This window comes from Pempheris klunzingeri, chromosome 12 (genome assembly GCF_042242105.1).
Source record: "Pempheris klunzingeri isolate RE-2024b chromosome 12, fPemKlu1.hap1, whole genome shotgun sequence".
In the NCBI taxonomy this organism is placed as follows: Eukaryota; Metazoa; Chordata; class Actinopteri; order Acropomatiformes; family Pempheridae; genus Pempheris; species Pempheris klunzingeri.
This window is the reverse complement of record NC_092023.1, coordinates 12,970,819-12,996,257: the sequence shown is the minus strand read 5'-3', so window position 1 is coordinate 12,996,257 and position 25,439 is coordinate 12,970,819. Positions and strand designations below refer to the sequence as shown.

The 25,439-nt window shown below is 40.1% G+C and overlaps 1 protein-coding gene across 2 annotated transcripts; it reads left to right on the top strand.

Moving 5' to 3' along the window:
* On the top strand, positions 1-24,947 carry b3gnt2b (UDP-GlcNAc:betaGal beta-1,3-N-acetylglucosaminyltransferase 2b). Of its 2 annotated transcripts, none has more exons than XM_070841359.1 (3): positions 1-125; positions 12,810-12,974; positions 20,328-24,947. In XM_070841359.1, the coding sequence occupies exon 3, from the start codon at positions 20,353-20,355 to the stop codon at positions 21,544-21,546; it is 1,194 nt and encodes a 397-aa protein (XP_070697460.1). In that variant the 5' UTR covers positions 1-125; positions 12,810-12,974; positions 20,328-20,352; the 3' UTR covers positions 21,547-24,947. The 2 variants fall into 2 exon arrangements, with proteins under 2 accessions (XP_070697460.1, XP_070697461.1); XM_070841360.1 differs by lacking the exon at positions 1-125 and adding an exon at positions 2,916-2,980.
* The last annotated feature ends 492 nt before the right edge of the window (positions 24,948-25,439 follow it).

Sequence of the window (25,439 nt, the reverse complement as noted above, 5' to 3'; positions counted from 1 at the left end):
AGGAAACACCGCCGAGTCCCGGTGGAAAGACGACGTCCGAAAGCCGCCGAAAAACACGCATGGATTTATTCTCTTCTCCGCGCTTCTCGGAGTGACTTTGGGCTGACGAGGACGGCTGAAAACAAGTGAGTTTCCCCTTCTCAGGAGGAGTTTTCTGTCAGGATTTAAACACCATCTAAGAGAAGTGAGCAAAGCAACGCAGAGAGAGAGAGAGAGAGAGAGGCTTCACGGGTAACATATGGGTTTAAGGAGCAGGGATCCGTCTCCTCTCTCGTTTTGGAAGAGTTTTTAAGTAACGAAACGGGAAAATAGACTAACTAAATCAAGAATAAGTACAACATAAAAGTTTGGGAAACACGGTACAGCAATATCAGAGCAGAAACACAGGCTTAAATCCTAACCTATGGCGATGTTGAAGGGCAAACTGATTAAGTAGATCGATACTAAGTTAATCAACCTTTCTGATGAAGGCAAATACACCAAACATCCACCGTTTACCGCTTCTCCAATGTGAAATTGCATCTCCTCTCGTGTTGTATCAAGCAATTCAGAGGTTAATTGAACATAGTGGGTTTTTTTTGGACAGAAAGGGAAGCTTGAAGTCTTGGAAGTAGAGGCAGGCATTTCCAACAATTAGCACATCGTTTTTTTAGACTAAACAATAAATCAATGTATGGTGAAAGAACCAGCAGATGGATCAGTAATGAAAAGAATGATTAGTTGCAGCCCTGGTCAGTAAAAACACCAAACAGCAGCCTGACACTCAAATTTCCAAGTGTCCCTGAAACCTTCGAGACATAAACAAACAAATAAAATGTCTGTGGCAGGAAAACAAGTTAATAGGTGAGTTAATCCCACATTTGAAAGAGATAATTTAGAGAATAATTCTGAATGATTCTGCCATTTATTTCTGCTAACCTGTATTTTTAAACCTGAAGAAGCCTGAAGAACTTACTAAGTAGCCTTCTCTTCTCCTCGTCTTCTATCTTGTCTCTTCTCTCTCGCTCTGTTCCCATGTGTGTTTTCCGAGATAAAAGTTCTTAATCGCGTGAGCACCATTTTCCAGAGTTGCTGCATAGATGTGTGTGGCAGCTCCGCAGCCTTGCTATGTTTAGACAGAAAAGTCCAAACCACAGATGAGTAGCCTTCATCCAGTCTGGAGAAAGATTCTGACTCGCTGGAAATAATAATGGCGCTAAATTATGACCAGAAAAAAACAAGTTAACAAATGAGTATGCTTTGAGAAAGCAGCCACATATAGAAACTCAATCAGAAACTCTAGGTTTACGTTATGATCAGACCGGATCTGACCCATGCTGTCTCAAACACAAATCTACGAGCAATCATTCTTTCAGTAATTTCCTACTGAGTCCCAATTTGGTCCCTCACCAAGGAAAACTAGAGCCCATAAGATCCATGACAACCTTGCTCCTTGGACTCCACAGCACCGCAGACTTTTCAGAACAGTCGTGAAACTTTGAGACCCAAAACAATGACTCCCCTACAGCACTTACTTCCCAGACACAATACAAGACAGGGACGGATCACTGAGTCAGTTTTTATATGCGCTTATTCCAGTAAGGGTTTACAAAAACAACCATGGTTAGAGATCATTATTTTTACACATACACCAAACTCCTGAACGAGATCCCATATTATGTTTGAGCAGTTACTTCTATTTCACATTTCAAACAGACATATGAACACTATCTGATGGAAGGACACACCCGAAACGAGTCACTCGACCTTGGGCCCCCTCTGTAGTGTCTTTAGAGCCGTTTGTGTTTAGTTGTCTTTTTTAATTGCTGTTGACTGTTTCTGTTTTTGACATAGCATTGTGATGTGGTTCTTGGGGCTTCCTGTTCTGCAGAAAAGGAACTTGATGTAAACCAGGTTAAATCTAACACATTTTCACATCTGTAATGTCACTTTTGATATTTGTCCTGCAGAATATTAATGATGGTCAAGAATAATGACTTATTCTTATTCTTATTATTCTTATTCTTATTATCACTATTATTATAAGAAAGAGAATCTATTTTTGCAAACCTCTTTTCAGATTAATAATGGTCTATATATTTTATATGGAAAATAATTTTGGAACACATAATTGGCTTGTTTGGTAGTTTTGCTGAAACCATCAATGTATTACCTTGATTCATATGTTGTTGCCTTTATAGCTTTCTGTTGTCCTCATCAGATTGTACTGTAGTCATGATAATGACTCTCGGATGCAGCTTGTCTGTTCACTCGTGCATTTACAAGCAGTCCACTGTATTTGAATGCAAGTTGCCCACTATAAAATGTACCTTTATATAAATGGATGGATGAGTTTGTGTCAAATAAAATAATTCTCATCTCAGAGCCATTCTTCCATTCAGGCACAGCCAGCACTCTGTTTAAATAGCCAGTAATTTCTCCACAGCGTGTGTAGAGCGCTTGCTTTTAGACATCTGCTGATGATCTCCCCCACCTCAGCAACGCGCAGTGAGCAGACACGAGCTCCAGTTTCCTGCTCAAGGACACTCTGACCATCACAGGATGTGCGTTCACCTGTTGATTAATTCTAACCTGTGACCCTTTTTACACACAGGACATGTTCTAGATCCACTCTAATGTATTCATCTCACATACTCCGTGCCATCTAATCAACCCCTCCTTGTTGCCATTCCTGATATTGTCTGACTAACAGTTTCTTGGGATGCGTAGAGGAAGATTGATGAGTAGTAATGGTCACCCACAGAGGGCACCACACTGCAGTGTGTCAGTACAGATTTAAAAAAATTCATAATGAGCATTCAAAGGTGTTTTGGCCATCTAAAATGTTGAACAAATTATTTCCGTTTGGCTGGAAGGGTGCAGCAATTTAAAGATCTGGCTCTTCATCTGTCTTCCTCTCATTTCAAGGTCAGTAGCACATCCCAAATGGGAGACCTGGAGATACCCACGGGTGCTGCTAAATATGGGGACATCCCATCAGGTCTGTACAATAACCACACTGTCGTCATTCACGTTGACACAGAAATCTGTACTGACCTGCTTAGAGAGACTGTAACACAGTACTATTGTGCAATATATCCAAAGTTTTCTCCAGTGACACCTCAGACCAGCCACATATCACCTAACAAATCTGCAGAGAAAACAGACTTTGTCTGTTCATTCTAAGTACAGAAAAACAGAAGAATATCTACAGTTGAGCAGGTGGGAAGACTACACTCACATAATGAGACCTTGTTAAGTAAATAGTTAACGTGTGCAGATATGTTGTCACATGTAGCATTCCTATGAGAAAATGAAAAATTGTTGTATAGCCAGACAGAGCACCAGTTTACAGAAACACTCCGTAGTCAACCAGTTCCTCTTGGTATTGGTTGTTTCCTTTGGTTAATCTTTGAAGGAATTTTCATGCCCCGTGTTGCCACCAACACTGTCACAACGTGACTCTGTTGATAAAACGATGACACAATAACTCTTTTTCTAACATTAGTGGACATCCAGAGTAGAAATACTCCCATGTGGCTCACTAGGTTTGCCCAGCTTGTGTAAATACTGCTATGACACCAGTTATCCAGGAGGTAACGCAACCAGCAGCATTATTATTGCAGCTTATTTGAGTACTGGTTTGCTTGTTGCATTTTTTTAACTGGTTCACCAAACAAACTTTGACTTATATTTGACATTGTGCTAAAATGAGAAGTAAAACATGTCAAAGTTTTGCTGTCACTGTAAACTAGATGATCACAAGTTGGTGGCTAGTACATCCAAGAGGCGCACTCACTTTTGTTGAAGTACATCAGTACAAATCAGCATCTTGATGATGAGGTACAGTACTACTGTCTACTCCATGCAGTCACTGAGTGCAGCCATCGCTAGTCTAGAAGTAGTTCTTCTGCTCAGTAAACCACCATAACCTATTTTCAGTTTCTACACGTGTTAAATACAATGTGATTAAGATCGCCTTGGATGTACATTTGATAGAGCAAAGGTTTCCTGTTCCCTAAAGTTTCTCTGCTGAGCCAAGCTAAACATGCACTGGACATATCTGCACTCAGGTCACACAAAGGTGGAACTGATAATGAGCTCCCCTTCTGAATACAACTAAGACAACATCAAGCATACTGTACTTGCAAAATGTCAGCGTTCTAAGCTTACATAGCATGCAGCTGTAGTTATCCTTGATGGTAATAACAAAAGTAAAGTCCTCGTTTGCAGAGAGCAAGAAGATGCACAGTATTTATTATCTGTTGCAATGCTACATGATGTACTATTTCCATGCTTCCTGTGTTGCGACCCATGATGTGAAATATGCTTATTCATAATTTTACCGGCACCCTCTCCTTCTTACTCCATCCATTGATACCTCTTCTGGTAAAAGGTTTTTAAACCCAAGAACGGTACAGATATCCGGAGTGATTTTGATAGATGTCACTTTGGCCACTGTGATCTCCAAACCCACTGCATCAGTTCTGTAATGAGACACTGGTTTAACTACAAAAGCAATGTGAAAATCAGACTACACAAAATAGAAGTTTTAGAGTGACTTTATTGTCCAAATGGCAGGTTTTGTTTCTTTTATTTTATTTTTTTCTTAATGATGCCCCATAAGGAGTCTAAACCTAAGAGTATGTGTGTGTGTCCCCCCCCCCCCCCCCCCCCCCCACAGTAAGAAGCAGCTGCTGCTATTAAAGTGTTTGGCTGCCTTTGTTTTCCATGATCCATTAAAAACAGCTTACAGGGAATTACTGCTGCATGGACACGGCTAGTCCATAATGTTACAGTCATTTATCCGACTCTAGTAGCTCCCGAGAATGGTAAATAAATCGGTGGGTTTTAGACATTAATGACGAGGGGAAAAAATAAACTTACACCAGTATTGCCTATGAAGGCCAGAGCACACAGAGAGCCTTTATGTAAGTGGTACCTTGCGTATATTCACAAAACTAAGCAAACTAAAGTCTCAAATATATCAAAGTGCATTCAGGCGTTTTTAGGACAGTGACGCATTTTGTGTGTCAGCTCTACATTTCAGCACGCTATGAGGTTAAAGTGGTGACTTCCTGCTTCAAATTTAAGGTGTAGCACTGTTTGAGGGTAGATATCTCCCCACAGAACTTGCCACCTCTGTCCTGCAGCCATCTTTGCTGCTTGCCGGTTTCAGGGTCTTTTTCTTCTCTGTCAGTCAAGAGCATTCAGCAATATGGCCATTAAAAAGAGGAACTGGTCACCGTGATTACATGTTTGAGATCATTGTCCTGCTATGGTCTCCTAGAATTTGAGCAATGTGTATGAAACTGGCTAAAGGTCCCACACTACTCACTTGTATTACTTATTCGGGTGTGAACACTGTTAAAGTTGAAGCAGCATTTTGCAGAACTGGTCACAGCTGGGCCTTCTCCACCGGGGGGGTGTAGCCATTGTTCCTTATTCCACCTTTGTTTCTACTTGGGGACATGTACCTAGAATTAGGTTTTATGACCACTTAAGAAGTGTTATTGTTCCCCTTTTTCCACCAAGAGCCCATTCAGAGTCTGTACCTAATCTCAAACCAGCTCATTATGTTTTTACAACAGAAGAACCAGCTCTCGTGAACCTGGTCTAGAACTAAGAACCGTTTACATCAGGGGCAGGGGTTAGTAAATCATGACGTTCAGTGATAATAAGAATTAAAGGATGTTACTTAACACAAATGCATTGGACCAGTCATATTTGGATGACAGTGTAGGCTTGCAAAGACTGGAGCAACTTTTGTAAGGAGGTGGCATAGTCCACCATTATTGTTTGAAGTTGGCGCGAGCATTTCCGGGAAAGCGCAGATGTACACAAGGATGTGATGATGCAGTAAAAACCTAAACCACTTATTAAAGGTTCAGAAGTTGAACTAACCGTTAACTGGCACTAGCATCATCACAGGGGTTGCAGCACAATACCTCAAATGCAAAAAACTCCATGATTTAAATAATACAGGATACTGTTTCAAGATACAGGCAATATTCTGATCTGACATTTGTGTTGTTGCCTTGTTATGGATTTGTCACTGTAAGCTGTAGGTTGCACAGTGTCGGAGTATCCTACTAGTAATGTTTGGAGTAATGTAACTTTTCCAGTAGTGAGCAATATTTTTTTCCACCAGGTAGCAGGTCAGCGAGACCAAAGATATATTGCTTTATTTTAGGATCTGCAGATTATTTTGGGTTTTTTTGTTTTGTTTTGTCAATGAAATGTCACAAAGTACATCTCAACTTGACATCTTCTTATACCCACAGTTTGGTCCCCAGCAGATTCTTTTTAAAGTTACAGTTACAAAGTTTACTCAACAATTTCACAAGCACAGTACCGCTCTCCCAATGAAATAATGGAACTAGGACACTTTCAAGGTTCAAATCAAGTTTAAACTGTTAAACGCTTCTTTTGCTGCAAGTTCTTGCTGCTTATGCCACAAAGTAGGGCACAACAGTTCTTTGTTAGTGGATTGAAGCCTTGTTTGCAACATTGTCTGCGCTCTTCCTCTCCCTCTGTCCCATACTCTCTTCCTGCCCTCAGTCCCTGAGGATGTGCTGCATACTTATCTGTTTATAGTTCATAATCCGGACGCAATGCCAGATATGCCAGTTCTCTGATGTTTGCACAGGAACTAATCAGCCCTCCTCAACTTGTTTCCAAATTTCTCTTCAGTCATCACAGTATTTGCAGGCTGTCTGAGGTCATTGTCTTTTATTTCTGATCTGAGCGCAGTACAGAAGAGCCTTGAATATCATATGGTTACCCAAAGATCAGTCGATCGATCTATTATGTGAGTGATGTTTACTCATTGTGCACGCTCACACACACTAAATGCACATGAAATATTTGATTATTTTAATATGATTTTGATCTGGTGCTGAATGTTGTGTACTGCAAATCGTAAAAACAAAAAAGCATTTCCACCTGTAAAATTAAGCAATTTTAATTAGCAATTAAAATTAAGTAGAAATGACGTGTTTTTGTTTGTCTTTCTGCTCGCTTGGGAAAAGGACTTCGTTTAAGTAAATGTGATTTATCTAGGGAGTTGTCAAAATACTTCATGATATAAACAACTTATTGAGGCTGTTGCCATCCTCGCTGCATTAGTGTTAGTTGCATTATTACAATACACGAAGCCACTGTGTCTGTCTGTTCTTTTCCTTTCTGACTTCCGAGACAGCCTTGCCTTATTTTACGAGCCATCTCTTTAATGTTTCCTTTTATAATATGATATATACTTGGTAATACTCTGAGACTGTTTCTCTGTGGTAGTCTCTTTGACTTTCTCTGATGATTGCTGTCATTTCTGATGATTGCTGTCATTAGTTGAAATTCAGTGGAAATTTCTCCATTGACTCTGAACAACTACATCCACCACAGCTGCAGTGAGGCTTTCTGTCACTTTAATGCATAAAGATTAATGAGTGCAAAGCAACAGTTAAGACAGAAATCTTTCTTTTTTATTTCTCTTAGTAGTTGCTTCATCATCCCCAGAAGCACACAGCAAAGCTGCTTATACACTATGTATTACGTTACATTTTGGACATTTGGATATAAGTTTGCATTGTTGCCACAAATGCCATTTATTGAATTATTGTCTTTTCAATATTTTAGAAAAAAAGCACTAAGCAATATTTTTGTCATATCAGTATGTTAAGTAAGAATGTGTAATATGAAATGGGTCACAGTTCTACATACCTTTTTATTGTGTCTTTCTCTCTTTTGTTTCTGTCTACAACTTTATTGTTTTGGTCAATTTTCAGTGTTCTTTGCCTCCAGATACATCAAGCTTTTGTTTTCAGCAAATAAGCTCTGCAGTGCACTAAAAGGTAGACATAGTTTGTGAATATCAGGTGAATGTAATGGAGCATTTAGCAGCTAAACCCAAAATTTAAAACAAATTGTTATACTGTCAGAATGTGGATATTACATTTCTGAAGAAAAAAAGATTTAAAGGAAGGTTTTCACTTCTCTACAGTCATTAACCTTGGAAACTATAATCATGGCAGTATACAGTACATACTTCATTTTACAGCCTGTGATATGTACATGAAGCAATTGCTCGTCATCTCCCTGTGAGTCACGCCTCGGGATTAAATTTAGCATGTTTGTGCAATGCATTAACTGGCTCCAGTCGCACACGCACATCTTTAAGTTTAGATTGTGTTGAGTGTGAGTGAATGAGTCACGCCATAGAGAGAGGTGACCTTTAGCATGCGAAGTTGGAGTGACAAGTATTTGTTGATAATTAGAAATTCCATTCTATTTAAAGTGAGTGTGTGTGTACGGCAGGATTATTGTGAGCTGATGCAAGTTTCTCTTTACTCCTTCATTTTATAAAACGCATTAAAGCATTTATTTTGAAGATTTACTTTAAGATATTGAAAGTGGGAAAGCCATCTTTTTGTAATATCTTTTAGGGCGAGTGTCACGGTGCAAGACACAGTCACAATCAGAATCAGCTTTATTGGTCAAGTGTTTGTACACATACAAGGGACTTGATTCTTTCTGTCCGTGCACTTGCACAGAGAATTTACAGGAACATGGATAGAAATAGGCATGCAGCTAAAAACGGGGACAACAAAGCTGGACAGAGATGGGTAAAAATAAACTGAACTATTAATCAGCTATGGGCACACTGAGTGATCGCTAACCTGACCTCCACAATCAATCAATATTCTGACAAAGCAACTTGACATTATTGTTTCAAAGAGACATATCTGTCATTCAGTAAAAGGGGCCACTATGCGTGCAGCATGGAAATTTAAGGTTATTTATCACAGTATGGCCTTGATATAAGATACTGTAGCTGTTTGGTAAACAGGCCGGATCCTGATGTGTGTGTTTCCTGACTAAAAGGTGTAAGAGAAACACCAGAACCACTGTTAAAGGCCATACTCTTTCATCACCAAGCCCACGTGTCTGTGACTAACTGTAATCGCGGTGGGACCTTTAGCCCTCTGTGAATACTTGTGTTGACTGTCGATATTTGGTGGGCAGACTCCAGCTCAGACAGCACCTCTCTCGGTTGCAGCCCTCGGGCTATTTATGGCACTCTCTCTTCGCACCATGTCGCTATTAGGCCCACATTCCCTCATGCCGTAACATCCTCGTATACTCTATTGACCTGGGTCAAGTAGTGCTCAAAATATCCCTTTGGTAGTTATAATCTACACAGGTGCAGGATGAAAGTTTATTTGTATAGCACGATTCATACACAGAGGCTATTCAGAAAAGACAAGAAGTAACATGTACAGTGAATAATAAGTTAAAACTGAGAAATGGAAAGGACTATAACATTGTTTGGCAACCAGAATAGTAAATTGTCTTGTGTATTCCTGATTGGGGTGACGGGCCGTAATGTTCTATGATATGAAAATTGATTCTGCCTTGTTTGTGTAAACAGTGATTCCTTTAGATATATTCATAGGCCAGTTGTAGGACTCTATGCTGATAATGTTTCAAGCAGATGCATTTTTAGCATGGCATGGGTCTTTAGAATTTAAGAAGTAGAACATGAAGATTTTTTTTGTTTGTTTTGGTGTTCAGTAGCTGGTAAGAAATTTCAGAGCCCAACCCTACGTAGGGCTTGTTGTCAGGTGGAGGCGCTCACAGGTAAAAGGCTAAACCAAACTACCACAAACATTTTGCCTGTACGTTCAGCATGACTGGCATATTTCATTTGAACCATGTACTCACCTTTATCGTCTGTTGCTTGCCTTTTTTTGGTGCTTCTCTGATTGGTGAGATATCCCTTTATTATCTTAATTCCAACACCAACTGTTGGAGCAGTTAAAAGTTAAGAGCAGGACTTTGCCCAGAGACCTCATATGGCCTCAGTGCTGGAAACTCGTCTGCTGTGCTGCCTCTTTATCTACTATCACACACGTACAGCACTCTGCACTATAAGCCTGCCTTGGCTTCACATGCTCTTTGCTAGGGGCCTCTTGCATATGAGTTATTTTGTGTGCCGTATGTGTGTGGGTGAGCTAACCGCAAACTAAGCTCTCACACATTAGTACCATATACTTTTTTTTAGCCTTGGTTTTTTGCATACAGTCATTTCAATTCTGCGTCCAGACATTAAAATTTGGCTAACAGTAAAACAGGCTAATCAGTGCAGCTTCTTTAATTCTGTTCTCAGCTGGGAGCAGAAAAGGCCGTTAACCTCAGTATTATTTCAGAATTAATGTGTTTACCTGATACTTAAATCCACAGCAGTTGTGAAAGCCCTGTAGCAATGACACAACCTAGTAGTCATTGCAGATGTCAGATGGGCACCTCACACTCTTTTCTGGTCCACACACTTTTAGATTTTTTTCTTAACTTAAACAATTTTGACATGGATCCATTTGATTTGTTTTCTGAAAGAACTGTGAGCTGTGATCTGCAAAAGGCTAATATCAGCTAATAAACAGGGCTGTCCAATTAATCAGTCTAGCTCTGAATAGGGAGTCTTTTGCTGGTGTGTGATGTGTCTCTTATTTAGCCTAGTAAATTCAAGTGATCGACAGCGTGCAGGATTATTTGATGTCTTCTAACAATAACAGTAAAATGTGTTAAAAGAAAGGATTAATGTGGCAGCAGCTATGTTAGAAATGGAAGCCAGGAATTAAAGGTGGAAAGTTTCTGAACAAGTCAAGCAGACGTGTTAAATCTGAGAAGTACTTTTCTTTTGTACAAGAAGAAGGACAAACAGAGCAAAATCTAGAGTACACAGATCGGACGAAGATTAGAGTCGCTGAATGCATTCAGACACTCAAGACACATTCCATCGTTGATTAACTCTTCTGCTCAACATTTTTGGGTGTTGGATAATCTTTAAGTGAATATTTCAAGCAGTTTATACATTTACACCAAACAGTGAAAGGTGATAAGTCCTTGTTACCCGCTGACCCTTCGTATCTAAACCAGCAGGACCAGTGCTTTAATGATTAACAAAACCCAGTCGTGTGGAGGAAGAGAGCTTTCCACATCACTCTTTGACAAAAGCTGAAGATCATAAATGTTATTTTTAATTGTGTTGTGATGATTTATCCACTAAAGGTAAACTACCATTATTTGGTGTTTGTCTATTTTCGCAAGCCCCCTGTTGGTGTTATTAATCAGTACTGTTTTACAGTCTGTTGGCAGCAATAACACAGCGAATATACAAAAGGGATATTTATACTTGGTTTGGAGTCAGGCTTAAAATACATGCTTTAGATGGGAGTTTGCCAGCATGGTGTGTACCCTGCTAATGTTTTTTCCATCTGTATTTGGCTTCAACCGTGTTGACATTCATTAAAATGCATCTTGTCTTTATTTGATCACATGTGAGCAGCTCAGAGGAGTAGTAGGCTTTCCAAACAACTTGAACAAGGTTTCCAAATCCAGTCCCCCTGTCCAGCAATGTGGCCAAGTGGAAATGTCTTAATTTGCTGTTGAACTAAATATGAGAAAAGTAGAAATGTAACCACAAATGGTCATTTGAATTTGAGACGGGCCCTTCATGACTTCAGCGCCACCTTATCAGCTATTCACACTCTTCCAAGTAATATGGGCAGTGTTCTGGACATGCTTCACAGAAAACAGCAGAGAACCATGGTGGTAGATCAAATGTTTAGTCCCATCAATTCCCTGATGAATGTGGAGCACAGCAGATGTGCATGTGGTAGCATGTCTACATGAGCTACATGAGTAAGAGAAGCTCAGACGTAAAAAAAAATCCTCTAAGCCTGAGGAGGGAAAATGACATGAGTACAAATATATGTAAACTAATGAAAATCCCTGAAAACAACTATTAGAGCAGCCTCTGGTATCAGTGGTGGGAAGGACACCTTCAGTCTGTGTGGGGCTTCTGGTAAATGCTGCAATTCCTTATGTTTTTCCATTGGGGAGGCAGTGGGAATGGTCTGAACTGTTTAGGCTCAGTGTCTGCTTCGTGTTGTGGATGTCACCCTTGTGTGACACATTAGGTCTTGTGGTCTTTATTCTACCTGTGCACGTATATGCTTTACTGTCAGTCGGGACATTTGCAGGCAATTAAGGCTCCTCCGATACATAATGAAAATTAGAGAGGGGATTAGAGAAACCTTTTCCCCAACTAGAATCTCCTGGAGAAATCTCCTGGCGATTTCTTGGATTTCTATTTATTAAAGTGTATAAAAATCCAAATCCCAATCCCAAATATATGTTTTACATTTAGAACTAAAATACAGAATGAAACCATCTCAGCTCTGCTTTCCTTCAAAGTATGAAAGTCTGTACTGTCTTTGGACATCTGACATCTGCCCGCTTCTCTACAGGCTGTTGTGAAGGCATTTTTTGGCAGGTGGGTGGCTAACGAAGCTGAAAAACTAATGAACATGATGCTAATCAGCAAGAGCTGCTCCGCTTGTTGGTTAGTTTAGTCTCAGTGGAGACACATGCTGTAAATGCGATCAGATGTAAACAGACAGCTTTTTTTTCTCCTGACAAAAGCCTTGCACTTGAAAATGTAAGTAAAACCAGATACACCATGCAAACTACTTTCACCCTTCTGTTCTCCCACAGACTAAGTTGATGTATTCAACTCTGATCTGGGAGACTAATAGTCCAAAACCCCGAAATATTCAGTTTGGTGTCATGTAACAACAAAAGAAAAGCATTAAATCCTCATATTTTAGTAGCCAAAGCCACTAATGGTTTGGCATTTTTCCGTTTAAAGAAAGGACCAAAACAACTGTTAAGCTTTAAGAAGAAAATTTAAAGGTAAATCTGGCCATTGATTTCCTTCAGGACAGGCTCCTCACCACTGTTAACACACTGACTGTTTGATATGTTTTCAGGTTCAACCCTCCTATACTCCTCTCACTTCCTCATCTCACCTTCCTCCTGATCCCTTTTTTCCCATTGGCTGCTGTTCCCCAGAGGGCAAAGCTAAGTATGGGGTAAGAGAGCTGAGCAGAGACGCCAAGACGACACAAGCTGAGGAGGCCTTCTAACCTGCACAGGTAAGACAGCACAATGTGCACTCATACCTTCAGACTTGTTGTTATGCATGCTGCACACGATTGGGTGACACATTCCTTTTTCAAAGAGTGAATTTAAGTGACACGCACATACCTCGGACATATTACATTTAGATATTGTTATTAGTATTTAAATTTGTTCAAACATTTAAACTACTTTGACACTGCTAAACACACAGAGACAACCAGCCATTTTAACCTGCTGCTGCCGTTGTTTTCTGTTGTCCCACACCTCTCCCCCACACAGGTGAGACGCCTCACCTCACTGAGCCTTTTATCAGGTGGAAACCACAATGGTCAAACACAGACTGGCATTGTCCAGTAGATTACTGCCAGATGTAATCTGTGTGCCACAGACCTGCTTTCTGTGCTGATCAATGAAACAGCATCAAAGTCCATCTGGCTTGCTGCTGTTACTTGGATCTAACCTGCACTGTGGATAAATTGTAAAAAAAATAGTTTGTGATTTAAGAGCCCCAACAGGGGCCTACAAACCCTGCAGGGTCAGAGGATTCACATTACAAACACACATTGTGCAAGCACTGGTTAAAAGGGAAAGTCTAGGTATCCCTTTAAAAAATGAATAGACCTTTTGTTGCATTTCATTAAGTAGTACACAAGGCCTGCATGAGGAAGCTGTTAAATGTATAATTGGATTAAGCTGAAATTAAACTAATCCACCTTGATGCTTGTTCCTCATTCAATTATGTACATCCTATTTGTTTAGCATTTGAATCCCACAGTTTATGATGCATTGTGTAGTTCAGTTCATTGTTACCAGGCTTGTTATTTCATCACTTAACTGTCCGTGAGATTTGAGGATTTGAAGTGAAAGACATTGGCTCTGTAAAGGAGACGTTGTGGATAAAGTTGGATGAAGTCTGGCTATAAAGACATTGTGTAACCTGAAGGTCACAACTTCGATCTCTGCTGAACCCCCTAAGAAAGTAACACACATAGCACTCCGTTAATACCATAACCGTAACGACATAATAGTCAGAGTAAGCACAGTCATATTAAGATGTGTGGAGGATTACATTTGCATTTAAAATTAGTAAAGGGCATTTCAAACATTTTATACCATAGCCACAGGAATTGCTTGTTTCTGAGTTTAAATTTGTTAAATAAAAAGGACACTAATAAAATTTGAATCACTGCTCTAAATGTGTGTTTATTGTTTTGTGGTCCATATTGGACTGCATATAACAATAGCAACACTGATGGCTCCACGCACTAACGCTAAACTCACTAACAATCAAATCGACTCATGGTTAAGCTCAGTGGAGGAGACGCCACTCAGGTTACATCCCTGCCTGGTGCTTTATTTCCCATACATTATCATTATCATGCATTACCGCGTAAAGCATGTATCAAACCATTAGAGTTTTCATGTAGTAAAAAGTCTGGTCAAAGATGTTACTCTGAGCAGATGCCGCACTCTCTCCCACTTCTGCTTTTATCATTCATATTAAGTGCTCTTTCATGCTGTGGTACAAACATGCTGTTCTTCCTGTGTGGCCACTTTTTGACTCGTATGTCCTTTATTGGGGAACCGTGTGTGTGCACTCTGCATCTTAATTTGTTGTTATGTATATTTGTATAAGAACATCGTGTGTCAACGTTTTGGTTTTTGCTAAAATTTGCACAAATACAACCACAACATTAATCTACAAAATTGAGACATGGAGTTTGCATTCGAATGTTAGAGGGAGAACATTACAGGTAGGTGTGTTTTTAGCCTCACCCTACTGATGGATAATTAGACGTCCGGAAGCTGTGGTCTTGTCAACATGCTGTTTAGCTTCCTTCTTTGGAATCCCCACCCCCTCATTTCCCAGAAGTCTCCATGTTTGTATGGAGATGCAGAGGACAGGAAAGCCTAATTATCCATGAGAAAAAGACAGCAAAAGGAGGGGATCTGAAGAGATGGATTTGTCTGTGCTTGTCCTTGTGTAGTCGGTAATATAACACTGATATACCGTCAGGATTATATGTCATCATCCTGTGTGGATGTGACTTCCCCTTCTTTCTTTTATCCACAAACATGAGCAAAATGCAAGAAAAAGAAGGAAAGAGAACAAGGTGGAGGACAGAAAAAGGCAGGCAGACGAGGTGAGGGGGAAAAAAAGGGGGTAAATGAGGGACGGGGAGTAGGAAAGAAAGCAAACGGGCACAGCAGTGCAGAGCTGTTGCTAGGAGGCAGAGCAAGCAACATGATACAGACAGGAAGGATACAGGCAGAGAAAGATAAATCCACTGAAGCACAAGTCAGTTTTCTCTTTTTTAACCTGTCAGGTAGATTTTTATCACCGTTTGGGTTGAATTAACTGTTTTATAACAAGGATCAGAGAGTAAAACTTGATGGAAACATTTCTTTGTGTGTATCCTCCACAGCATCTATAGCTCTGTCGTGCTACGTTGCCTTCCTCTTTCTTTATGCCTGTTCCACTTTCTGTCTCTCTCTCCTGTTTGCATTATTATATTAATCACAATCAGTTCTACCTCCACGATTTTGATAACGATGGTTGGTCATTTTTCAAGCAACAAAGCCAAATATTTGCTTGTAGCTCTCAAATAGGAGAGTCTTGAAACTCATTCATGCCCTCTTCAGGATGAATTGTGAGAACTTGTCATGCAGTAACATCATCACCTGCAAAACTAATGACAGCTACACTTGTCTTGAGCTAATGTGTAAATTTAGCATGCTAACATGCCAGTGTTAGCATTTATCACTCACACAGCCTCACAGGGCTACTAGCCTGGCAGGAGTCTTCTTTCTCTCTCTCTCTCTTTCTCTCTCTCTCTCTCTCTCTCTCTCTCTGACAAGGATTTGACCAAAAACGGTCAAGAAATAAAAACAATCTACTTCCTTCAAATGACCATAATATTTCCCAGATGCTGAGACTTTCAGCTTTCAGAGCTTAACCTCTGGCCCATTGCCTTGATTTCAGACCAAAAACTGCACGCTTACTGCCATTTATTTAATGTTTTTATCATCATCCATTCATCAGTTTGTTTGTCCGTCCTGGTAGCCGAGGGGTTGAAGACCTTGACCATGTAGTCATCAGTTTGGCTTGGGATCTTTGTTGCATGTCATCCCTCCTCTCTCCTCCTTTTCTCTTACATCATCTAAATAAAAGCAAAACAGCTAACAAAAATGTAATAATTGTTTAAAATTGTTTATAATTTTGGTCATGTTAATATTTTTGATCATCTGGCAAAGAACCATTAGCACCACAAGAATTTCAAATATGTAGCTCATGTATTAATCAAAAACCCTACACTGGAGTGGCTGCCTCACTGGCAAGCACAAAAAAAAACATTTTAAGTAAGAGGAGAAAAGAAAGTGAGACGTGGCATAAAGAAATATCAGTGTGAGCCTGCCAAGGCAGAAACCTGAGGCAGACTCGAACCTCCCACCACACCCGTGTTCACCTCATTTCTTTCCTTCTTCTTTTTTTGGTTTAATTGATGCTGGCCAACTGCGGCCAAATCCCAGGTGACAACACAGACTCAAATATTGATTAAATTGTCCTGTGCCATCATATTGCTTCAATTAAGTAAACATCAGCAGCGAACAAAAGGCCCAGAGCAGTATGTGACAGTTGTAGTGCCAACAACAACTTGATGGAGGTGATTCCAGGCTATCTTACAGAATAAACTCATAATATGACCTCAGGTGGAAAATTGTTTTATTGTATTTAGTTTGGACAGCAGCCAGATCTCCCCGTTACTGTGTGTATGCTAGTGATTATGATGACTGTCACTGGACACACACTTATGCATGAACACACACACACACACACACCGTGCTGGGTAACCTAACCTGAATGACTTCTCTAGATTGCTGATTTGCAGAGTTTGCAGAATGATTTTCTGTTTTAATGTCACACAGTGAGTGAAAATGATCACAGAGCCAAAAGATTTAGTGGGATAGCAGGGCAGCAACAAACTATAGAAAAGAATTAATGAGTTTGACATGTGGTTACCAGCTTCAGGCCCCGTTGGCAACCGCTACTCTTCTCACATGCATTCTAGGAGACACTAACTCTTGTTTATATGATATTTGAGTGCTAACCACTGATATGATTGCGGAACAAAGAACATGCGGATGGAGGACGGATACATAGAAAGCACTAAGATTTATTGCAGGGTGATTCATTACGTCCATGCTCACTCATAACAGGTGAATCTGTTACATGTGGGGAGGTGTTTGAGGCAGAACTATCACTATAGTTGTAAAATTAGTGTGTGATTTGGATTTTCAGATATTTTATCTCCTCTGTAGTAGCCTTGTGCCGATTGGTGATTGGATCATATGTCAACGATTGAAGGGACGATCAATGATTGTTTTTTTCCTACACTGACATTAAGGAGATTTTAACTAACTTACTTTTAGAACTAAGATGTTAGAAAACCCTCTTAAATATGCCCCATGCTGTGCATTTAGAGATGTTTCTGGTGGAGCAGCATGTCTGCCCATTGGGCCCTGTTAACCAGTAAAAGTGATGAGTGAATTTTAAATCCTTAATTACAAACTAGTTTGCGGCCTCTGTTGTCCATATGCCTGCTCACCAAAACTTTGCTCACTTTTGCTTTTCATTAGAGTAGTTAATGTTATGGATATGTTTCGGATTGTGATATAAAAGATATTACTGTTAAATTGAACATCATGCAATGATACTGTCACACCAAGCACCTGGTGAGAGAAGCCATTGCTATTAAATAGATGTTTTTATGTTCATGCATAAAATGCTCACTCTTACATGTTTATTAATGCAACTAATGCTGAGCCAAGCTCAAGATAAATATTCATTACCTTAAATCCAAATTAAACTCACATCCGTAATTTTTAAAAATAGGGAATGAATTGTTAAATGAAAACAAAAAATCTATTCTAATACTGCTCACCTTTTGGAGTAAAACCTGTAATATCCCCAAAAGAAGATGTTGCATTTTCCTTTTGACACTGAGACTAAGTCGTCCATCGTGGTATTTCATTAGCATGTTGTGACGTTTCTGCCCCACCACCCACTCACGCCACCACCTGGTAATTGGATCTCCTATCAGTGATCCCATTGGATGATATGAAAATAGAAACGATCACTGAGCCTTATTCTGAAGGTTCCTGCAGCAGCATTAAATAAAATGCTGAAATGAGCATCTCCATGTGACTCACAGTGGTTTTTGTTTGACATTACATCTCTACCTTTTCAACCGGTTCCTTCTTAACAAGTAGAGAGGTTGTAAAACTACACATTTCGTCAGTGTGCTACCCATAACGGGCCCTAAAAATAGCAGTCATTATCTTGTTTTCCATTAAATGGAAAGCACATAATCATTACCCCAAAAATGTTGCTTTTTTTCCATCAGTACTTGTCAAGACTGACTGTGCTCTTAAAGGAGACATATTCTGCTCATTTTTGGCTCCTGCTAGAATCTGTTTGCTGCTGTGTTCATCCATCCATTGTCTGTACCGCTTATCCTTAAGGGTTGCTGGAGCCAATCCCAGCTGACACTCACACCTACAGGCAATTTATAGTCACCAATTAACCTAACCTACATGTCTTTGGACTGTGGGAGGAAGCCAGAGTAACTGGAGAAAACCCACGCAAGCACCTGGGGAATATGCAGACTCCACACAGGCTCAAACTACAAACCTGTCGGCCAGTCTGTAATGTTCAGAAACACAATATTGTATTTCTCATAGTGAGCCTACTACACATTGCCCTTTTTGCCCTCTTTCTGAAAGCTCCGTTTTAGCTCTAGTCTCTTTTAAGCCCCCCCTCGCTCCCGAAAAGCACACTTTTTTGCACTCTGTCTAATAGCTGAACACTGTAGTTATACATTTACGGAAAAATATATTTGACTCAAAGATTAAAAGTCAACCATGGCTTCTTGTATAAGATTAATTCTGTCTTCTTCCAACCATAAAACTATTGTATCACCCTTAATGTCTGTTCTGGACTATGGAGGTACACTGTATTGTCATGGTACCCCATCAACTCCTCAGCAGTTAAACCTATGAATCACGGTCCATTACACTTTCTCACAAATGACAAATTCTATACTCATCATTGCCCTCTGTACCAGAAGGTTGGATGGACTTCCTTACAGGCAAGAACAGACATGCTGTGTTTTCATTCATTCATGAAGCTCTACTGCGAAGCCTGCACGTACACACTAATGTTGGCAGAAGTAGATTCAAGCAGCATGCACCTTTTTTAAATAGAATGAACTGCAACGGGAGTTTTATGTTCCCTTTGGAGATTTTAAAGCCTTTTACCTGATGTCATCAATGGTTCTTGTAACTGTTTATTTGCGTTCTGTTTTGTGTTTTTGTGAATGTTGGTCGTTCTCAGGTCCGATCTTAATCTCAATGAGTCTGCCTGACTAAAGATAAAATACATTTAAAAATACATTTCTGCACCACGTAATCATGATGCGTATTACTCGTTGTACTTTCTTTTTTTTTCTTTAACATGCAAAACACAACAAGAAAATGGGAGACATAACAGACAGACAACAGGTTCCACTGCAGGATGGAGAAAGGAAATCATTCAGTGAAAAGAAATCTGTTCAGATGGAGACCATTTTACTAGAAAGTACATCTTTTTACATCCTCATAGACAGGACAGCAAAACAAGAAGTGAACCTCATTGTTGGTTTCACACAACAACATGTCTGTCCTCCGGAAAGGCATTAAACCTGCTGATATCGAGGGCTAATGGTCGTATTCCTGAGCATAACTGTGCGCATAGGGATTTTTATGAGAAAATAGGTTAGTAATTTTTGTTACCCTAACCCATATATCAATGGATAATTTTTCTCCATACAAAAGGAACATTTTGTCTTAATCTGTTGAATATCGCATGGTAACCTGTTCTGGAAAATGAAAGACAAATTGTTAAAATAAATGAGGATTTCAGTTCACAAGCCCAGGGATGGCCATGAGAAATGTTCCAAAAAATATCTTTTTAGTGAGTCGCACAGCTTCACAAACCTGTTCCAAAGCTGAAGCATTTGATGTTTCTGTCCGTTTCGGAGGTTCTCGTTCCATGTCTCCAGCCAGAGCTGAAGCAAATTTATATACTCCCTAAAAATGATCAAACAGCTCTATGGTGCACAGTGTTACAACTTGTATGTTCATGAAAACCCCAAACACCAGAGGCGTAGTCGGACACCGTTCATACACATGAATGACAACTGTTGAGTTGTTATAAAGTTCCCTCCAGGTTATCAGTCCACTCTGATATGGTATTCAAATGCAGCCAGTGACCAAAAGTGTTTCCTATTCCTGACCTCTTTATTTCTTGTTCACTGTGTGTGCTTTAGGTGGTGACAGGTGCAGGACACCGTCATGGCGTTACTGCGGAGGAGGCTGAAGCTTGTGGTGACAGTGATGATGGTCAACCTCTTCATCTTCATCCTCATCTCTCGACACAGCAACCAAGAAAAAAACGGGCGTCACAAGGTCCACATTCCCTCCAAACCCTTCTGGACTAAACTGGTTCCAAGCTTGGCTTACTGGAACCGCCAGCAGCAGATTTTGGACGTTCAGAACAATCCCGTCTTGGCCGCCAACTACAGCACCGCAGACCTCCCTGATTGGCTCAATGACACCAGTTTATCCTCTGACCCTTGCCAACCTAACTTCAGGGTTACCACTCAGGTGAAAGACTACAATTCCCTACCACACCGCTTCAAGGACTTCCTGCTTTACATGCAATGCCGCTCCTACCCGACAATGGTGGACCAGCCTGATATCTGTAAGGAGCCGCCATTCCTGCTCCTGGCTGTCAAATCCTTGGCACCACACTTCGACCGCCGCCAGGCTATTCGTCAGTCCTGGGGTCGGGCAGGAGTTATAGCCAATCAGACGGTGGTCACTATCTTCCTTCTTGGCAACGCCACAGCTGGGGACCACCACCCTGATCTGTCCGAGATGCTGCACTATGAGAGCGCCCGCCATAGAGACATCATCCAGTGGGATTACCGGGATTCATTCTTCAACTTGACTGTCAAAGAAGTTCTCTTCCTAGAATGGATCCAGACCCGTTGCCCTGATGCTCGTTTCATCTTCAAAGGCGACGACGACGTCTTCGTCAACACCTACCGCATTCTGGACTTCCTTAAGCGTCTCTCAGAGCCCAAAGCCAGGGATCTGTTTGTGGGCGATGTGATCACCAATGCAGGGCCACACCGAGACAAGAAGGTCAAGTACTTCATCCCAGAGAGCATGTACATCGGGACGTACCCTCCATACGCAGGAGGAGGTGGGTACCTTTACTCTGGTGACATCGCGGCTCGTCTGTACAATGCGTCACAGCGTGTGGCACTGTACCCCATTGACGACGTCTACACAGGTATGTGTCTGCGGAAGCTAGGGCTGGCCCCTGAGAAGCACAAAGGCTTCAGGACCTTTAACATAGAGGAAAAGTACAGGTCAAACCCCTGCGCCTACAAGAGTTTAATGCTCGTTCACCCAAGGACCCCGCAGGAGATGATCCAGATCTGGGCCTGGCTCAGCAATCCAGACCTGACCTGCCAATGACGCAGCAGGCGGTTTGAAACCACCCAAGAGATGAAGACTTTTTGAGGTTGTTCCCAAAAGGTCAAACAGACAAATGTTTTATTTTGAACAGGGTCATGATGTTAAAGTTGGCAGCTTTAAGTTAAGATATTATTATAATGGTCACTTGGAGCCTCAGCTTGGAGCAATTGATGCATTGTACCTCTAGCCATCATAGTATTTTGACTTGATATCAGACTTCCGTAGACAAGCTAACCCTGCTTTGCCGTTGAACGTGCTACACTTAAAGTGACCGCGTCTTTTTTTGAGTGCACATATTTATATCACAACTATTTATATGGCCTTTATAATGCTTTAACACTGTGTGTCAGCTCTGTGATGGAGTGTCTCAATGCTGTATTATGTAAATAAGGAGACTAAGAACAGGGATGTGTCTACCTGGGACTCTTTGTTGTTTAGTCAAGGGAAAAGACACAGTGTCACATTATTGACACTGATGGAAAAAAAGATTATGTTTTCAGCACTCTTGAGTGTCTAAATATTTCAAATGTAAATAAGAGTGAAGCTCTTAAACTTCACTTCTTGGTAAACAACCAGTGGTTCCCACAGGCAGCAGTTTACTGCTGCTAGCTTTAAAAGAGCTTCCTGGTGAACGCTTTCTGCTAATTGTCGCTGGAGGCGTAGTTTGTGCTGCTATTTCCATCCACACTCCCTAAAGTATTTACTTGTGATTCGCTCCAACTCAGAATGCCGTTTCTCCTCAAAGACTTGTGGAAACTTATGTTTTCTTCACCATTTGTGTTCATTAATTTACAAACTATTAAGTCATTCCTGAAAAGAAGTTTCTTTTACTTTAACGTCCTCATTTAGCCTCTCTAGAATCCAATTAATGCTGGTTTTCTCCTTCCCATAGTTCACTTTGTGTGCCTTTTTTTTTTTTTTTTTAACTGGTCGATATATCATGTTGCTTCAAATTATTACAGTTTGACACAGGGTGTTTGGTGGAGTGAATACACACTTTACTTTCAGGAAACAGGAGGAATGAGAGTCTAGCTCTGTACAGCTCAGCAGGTCAGGGCTTGATTTTGATATGGATGGAGAAATCCAAATGCTGTCTAATTTTGCATCAGGATCTCACTTAACAAAAACAAAACAAACAAAAAAACAGGAAAATAGGAAAAACTGCTCATATAAACCCAAGTGCATTATCCGAAATATGTTATTTCAAGTTGCCGGAGTAGAGCCTCTGTCTGAAGTACTCCCTTTAACTTGCCTCATGAGTGTTTGCAGCTGTTGCGTGGAAGTGTTGAATGCTGTTAAAAGTTTCTTTACTTTGATGTCAGTGGATCAGAGTCAAAAATGCTTTAAAACGCAGGTGCAACCTGAGCTACCTAAGCTTTCATTACTTGACAGAATGGCTCTGTAATGTTCAGTGGTCATTTATCTTTGGACGAAATGATTTCTTATGGACTAAACTCCGTGTTTTAGAATGCAGCTGCTCATATCCTTTAAAAAGCTGTATTTTATTTGTGAAAACGTTGTGATAATTCATAGCTCCACAGTCATTTGTTTTACCTTCCCTCCACGACTTGTTTTCTGGTGTGAACGTTTAAATTCACTTTTGAATGAAAGTCTCCTTATCATCTGAAAGTCGCCTCCCAGCTCACTACTGTATCGCTTTAGCACAAATGCTGTGTCTTTTATTTGCTTTATGAGAGAAGTGCTGCACATATTTACTTTGCATGTATGTCACATAATGTTCCTTTTCAGCTGGATGTGAGACACAGTCAAACACTTGAAACATTTCGAGAGTTTTCAGATGCGCCTATGCGATCTTGAGATGGAGATGCTCCGTAGAAAAGGTCAGAAAAGCCTGGTAGAAAAGGTCAGAGAAGTGTGTTACGTGGATGTCTTTAGCCAGGTTCAGGTCCACTTTGATCCATTTCATTGATTTCAGTTTTTCAGTATCCATATGCAGAATATAACTGGACCCTGTCCATGAATGTCAGTTTCAGTCAGTTTAGCTCGACCCTGAACCTGGTTGTAACACTTTTGATTTGAGAGATGAGCGATGATCTTTTTTCTCTGTTAGAGCTCCCCCTGCTGGTCAGGATGTTGATCTCTAGCTTGTAAGAGTGACCTGTATACAGACACTGGCAACTCCACAACCCAAAACATGTTTTTTCATGTTTTAACTATCCGTTCATTATCTCAGTCTTTCAGCTCTAAATCATCTCTCCATTTTGTTTGTACTGTAATGATACTTTCAGTCGACATTGGTGACATAGTTGGGGTTTGCCACACAGAACAGTTTAGACAATCACAGTGAGATTCTTTAATGTTAGTTTTGTAAATGTCTTCTGGGATTGCAGACTTACTAGACACCACTTAAATTGCCCTCATGTGGTGGAATCTGTTTATCTCCACGTAAGATGATAAAACAAACACTAAAAAAGAGACAATAGGAGCTAAGGACCGAGTTGAAATCATCTCATCCGTCTGAAATATTGAAGTCAAAGCATTACCTGTTCTTTTGTTCTTTGGGTCACAAATCATCAACATCTTCACTGCGGTCTCCCACCGCTCACATACAAATAAAATGTTACATTCTGTCTCGCTGCACAGTGTGTGTGGCTACTTGAAATGTTTACATGCTTTAAAAAGTCATCATCACTTATTTTTATACTTGTCACTTCTGCCTGATGCTTTTATGTTTTACTGTCTGACCTTTCTGTCCCTGTAAGTTGAAATGTAATCTTTTATCTGTCACTGCGCTTTGTTTTGTAATTGTGCTTCACACTTTTCTTTTAAGGGATCCCTTCCTGTGTCTTTATAGATGCACACCTTAGCAGTGCGTTTGGACGGTCAGTGTTTCTCTGGTTGCAGCATATCAGAGAAGTTGATCAACATGATTGCCACGCAGGTGGAAATATCCAAAAATTCTAAGAAGTAGTAACTAGTAACTATGTAATATATGCGTCTGGGACAAATTCTTGCTCAAATTGTCCAGCAAACACGTGGTGTTTCAAAATTATTGTGTCTTGCATTTATTGAATCAGGATTTTTTTTTATCAAATATCTGTTTTGTCACCCAGAGAGAAAAAAATCATACAAATTGTCATTCACTTTCGGATTAATCCTTGCTTCCACCCGCCATTAACTCACATTTATTTGATTGTACATTGCTGCAATAACCCTGTTAACATATTTCCGAAACCTTTCATTACTGTGTTCTACGACACCTGCACTAGTCAGATGATTACCAAATCTGTGCCTGATGTTTGTATGTACTGTACGTATAAGATTATTGTTCAACCACGTGATCGCTTTTTTTTTAATACTTGAGAATGACTTGATTATTTCAATAAAGTTTTTGTATATCTGTTCTATGCATTTTTATTGTAATACAAATAAATAAGTTATGTGAGGTACCTTTTTGAAGTCAGTTTGTTCATCTATTTGTCTCGAGTGGTTGATCAAAAAACTACTTCAAATATGGATGGTGTTGCTTTTATAAATACATAATTTCATTTTAAAAAAAAATTTCATACATTCCCCATACCTTTTTGATAATGGACATCTAACAAGTTCCAACCAACCACTAACTGCTGTCCCATGCTGTTTACAGGTGAGAAAGCTGTTATTTCTTGTTTCTTTTCTTTTCTTTAAGGTGAACTTTATTTTGAAAACCACAAATTGTAATTGAAACGTTTACATTGTTTTGGACAAAAAGTATTTTCTAACTGAACAAAAGTAAAATCAGAAAAATAATTCATTTGGTGTATATTTTGTGTATTTGGTGAGTCAAGTTTTTCATTATTGCACGTTGTACTAAACCTAAAATTAGAGATTAATTGCTGTGGTTGAATTTAATAGTTATTGCCGCACACAGAATGGGATAGGTTAAAGATGTA

What these genes read in the sequence shown, in the direction of transcription:
- b3gnt2b (XM_070841359.1), top strand. Translation starts at nt 20,353, where the DNA reads ATGGCGTTACTGCGGAGGAGGCTGAAGCTTGTGGTGACAGTGATGATG.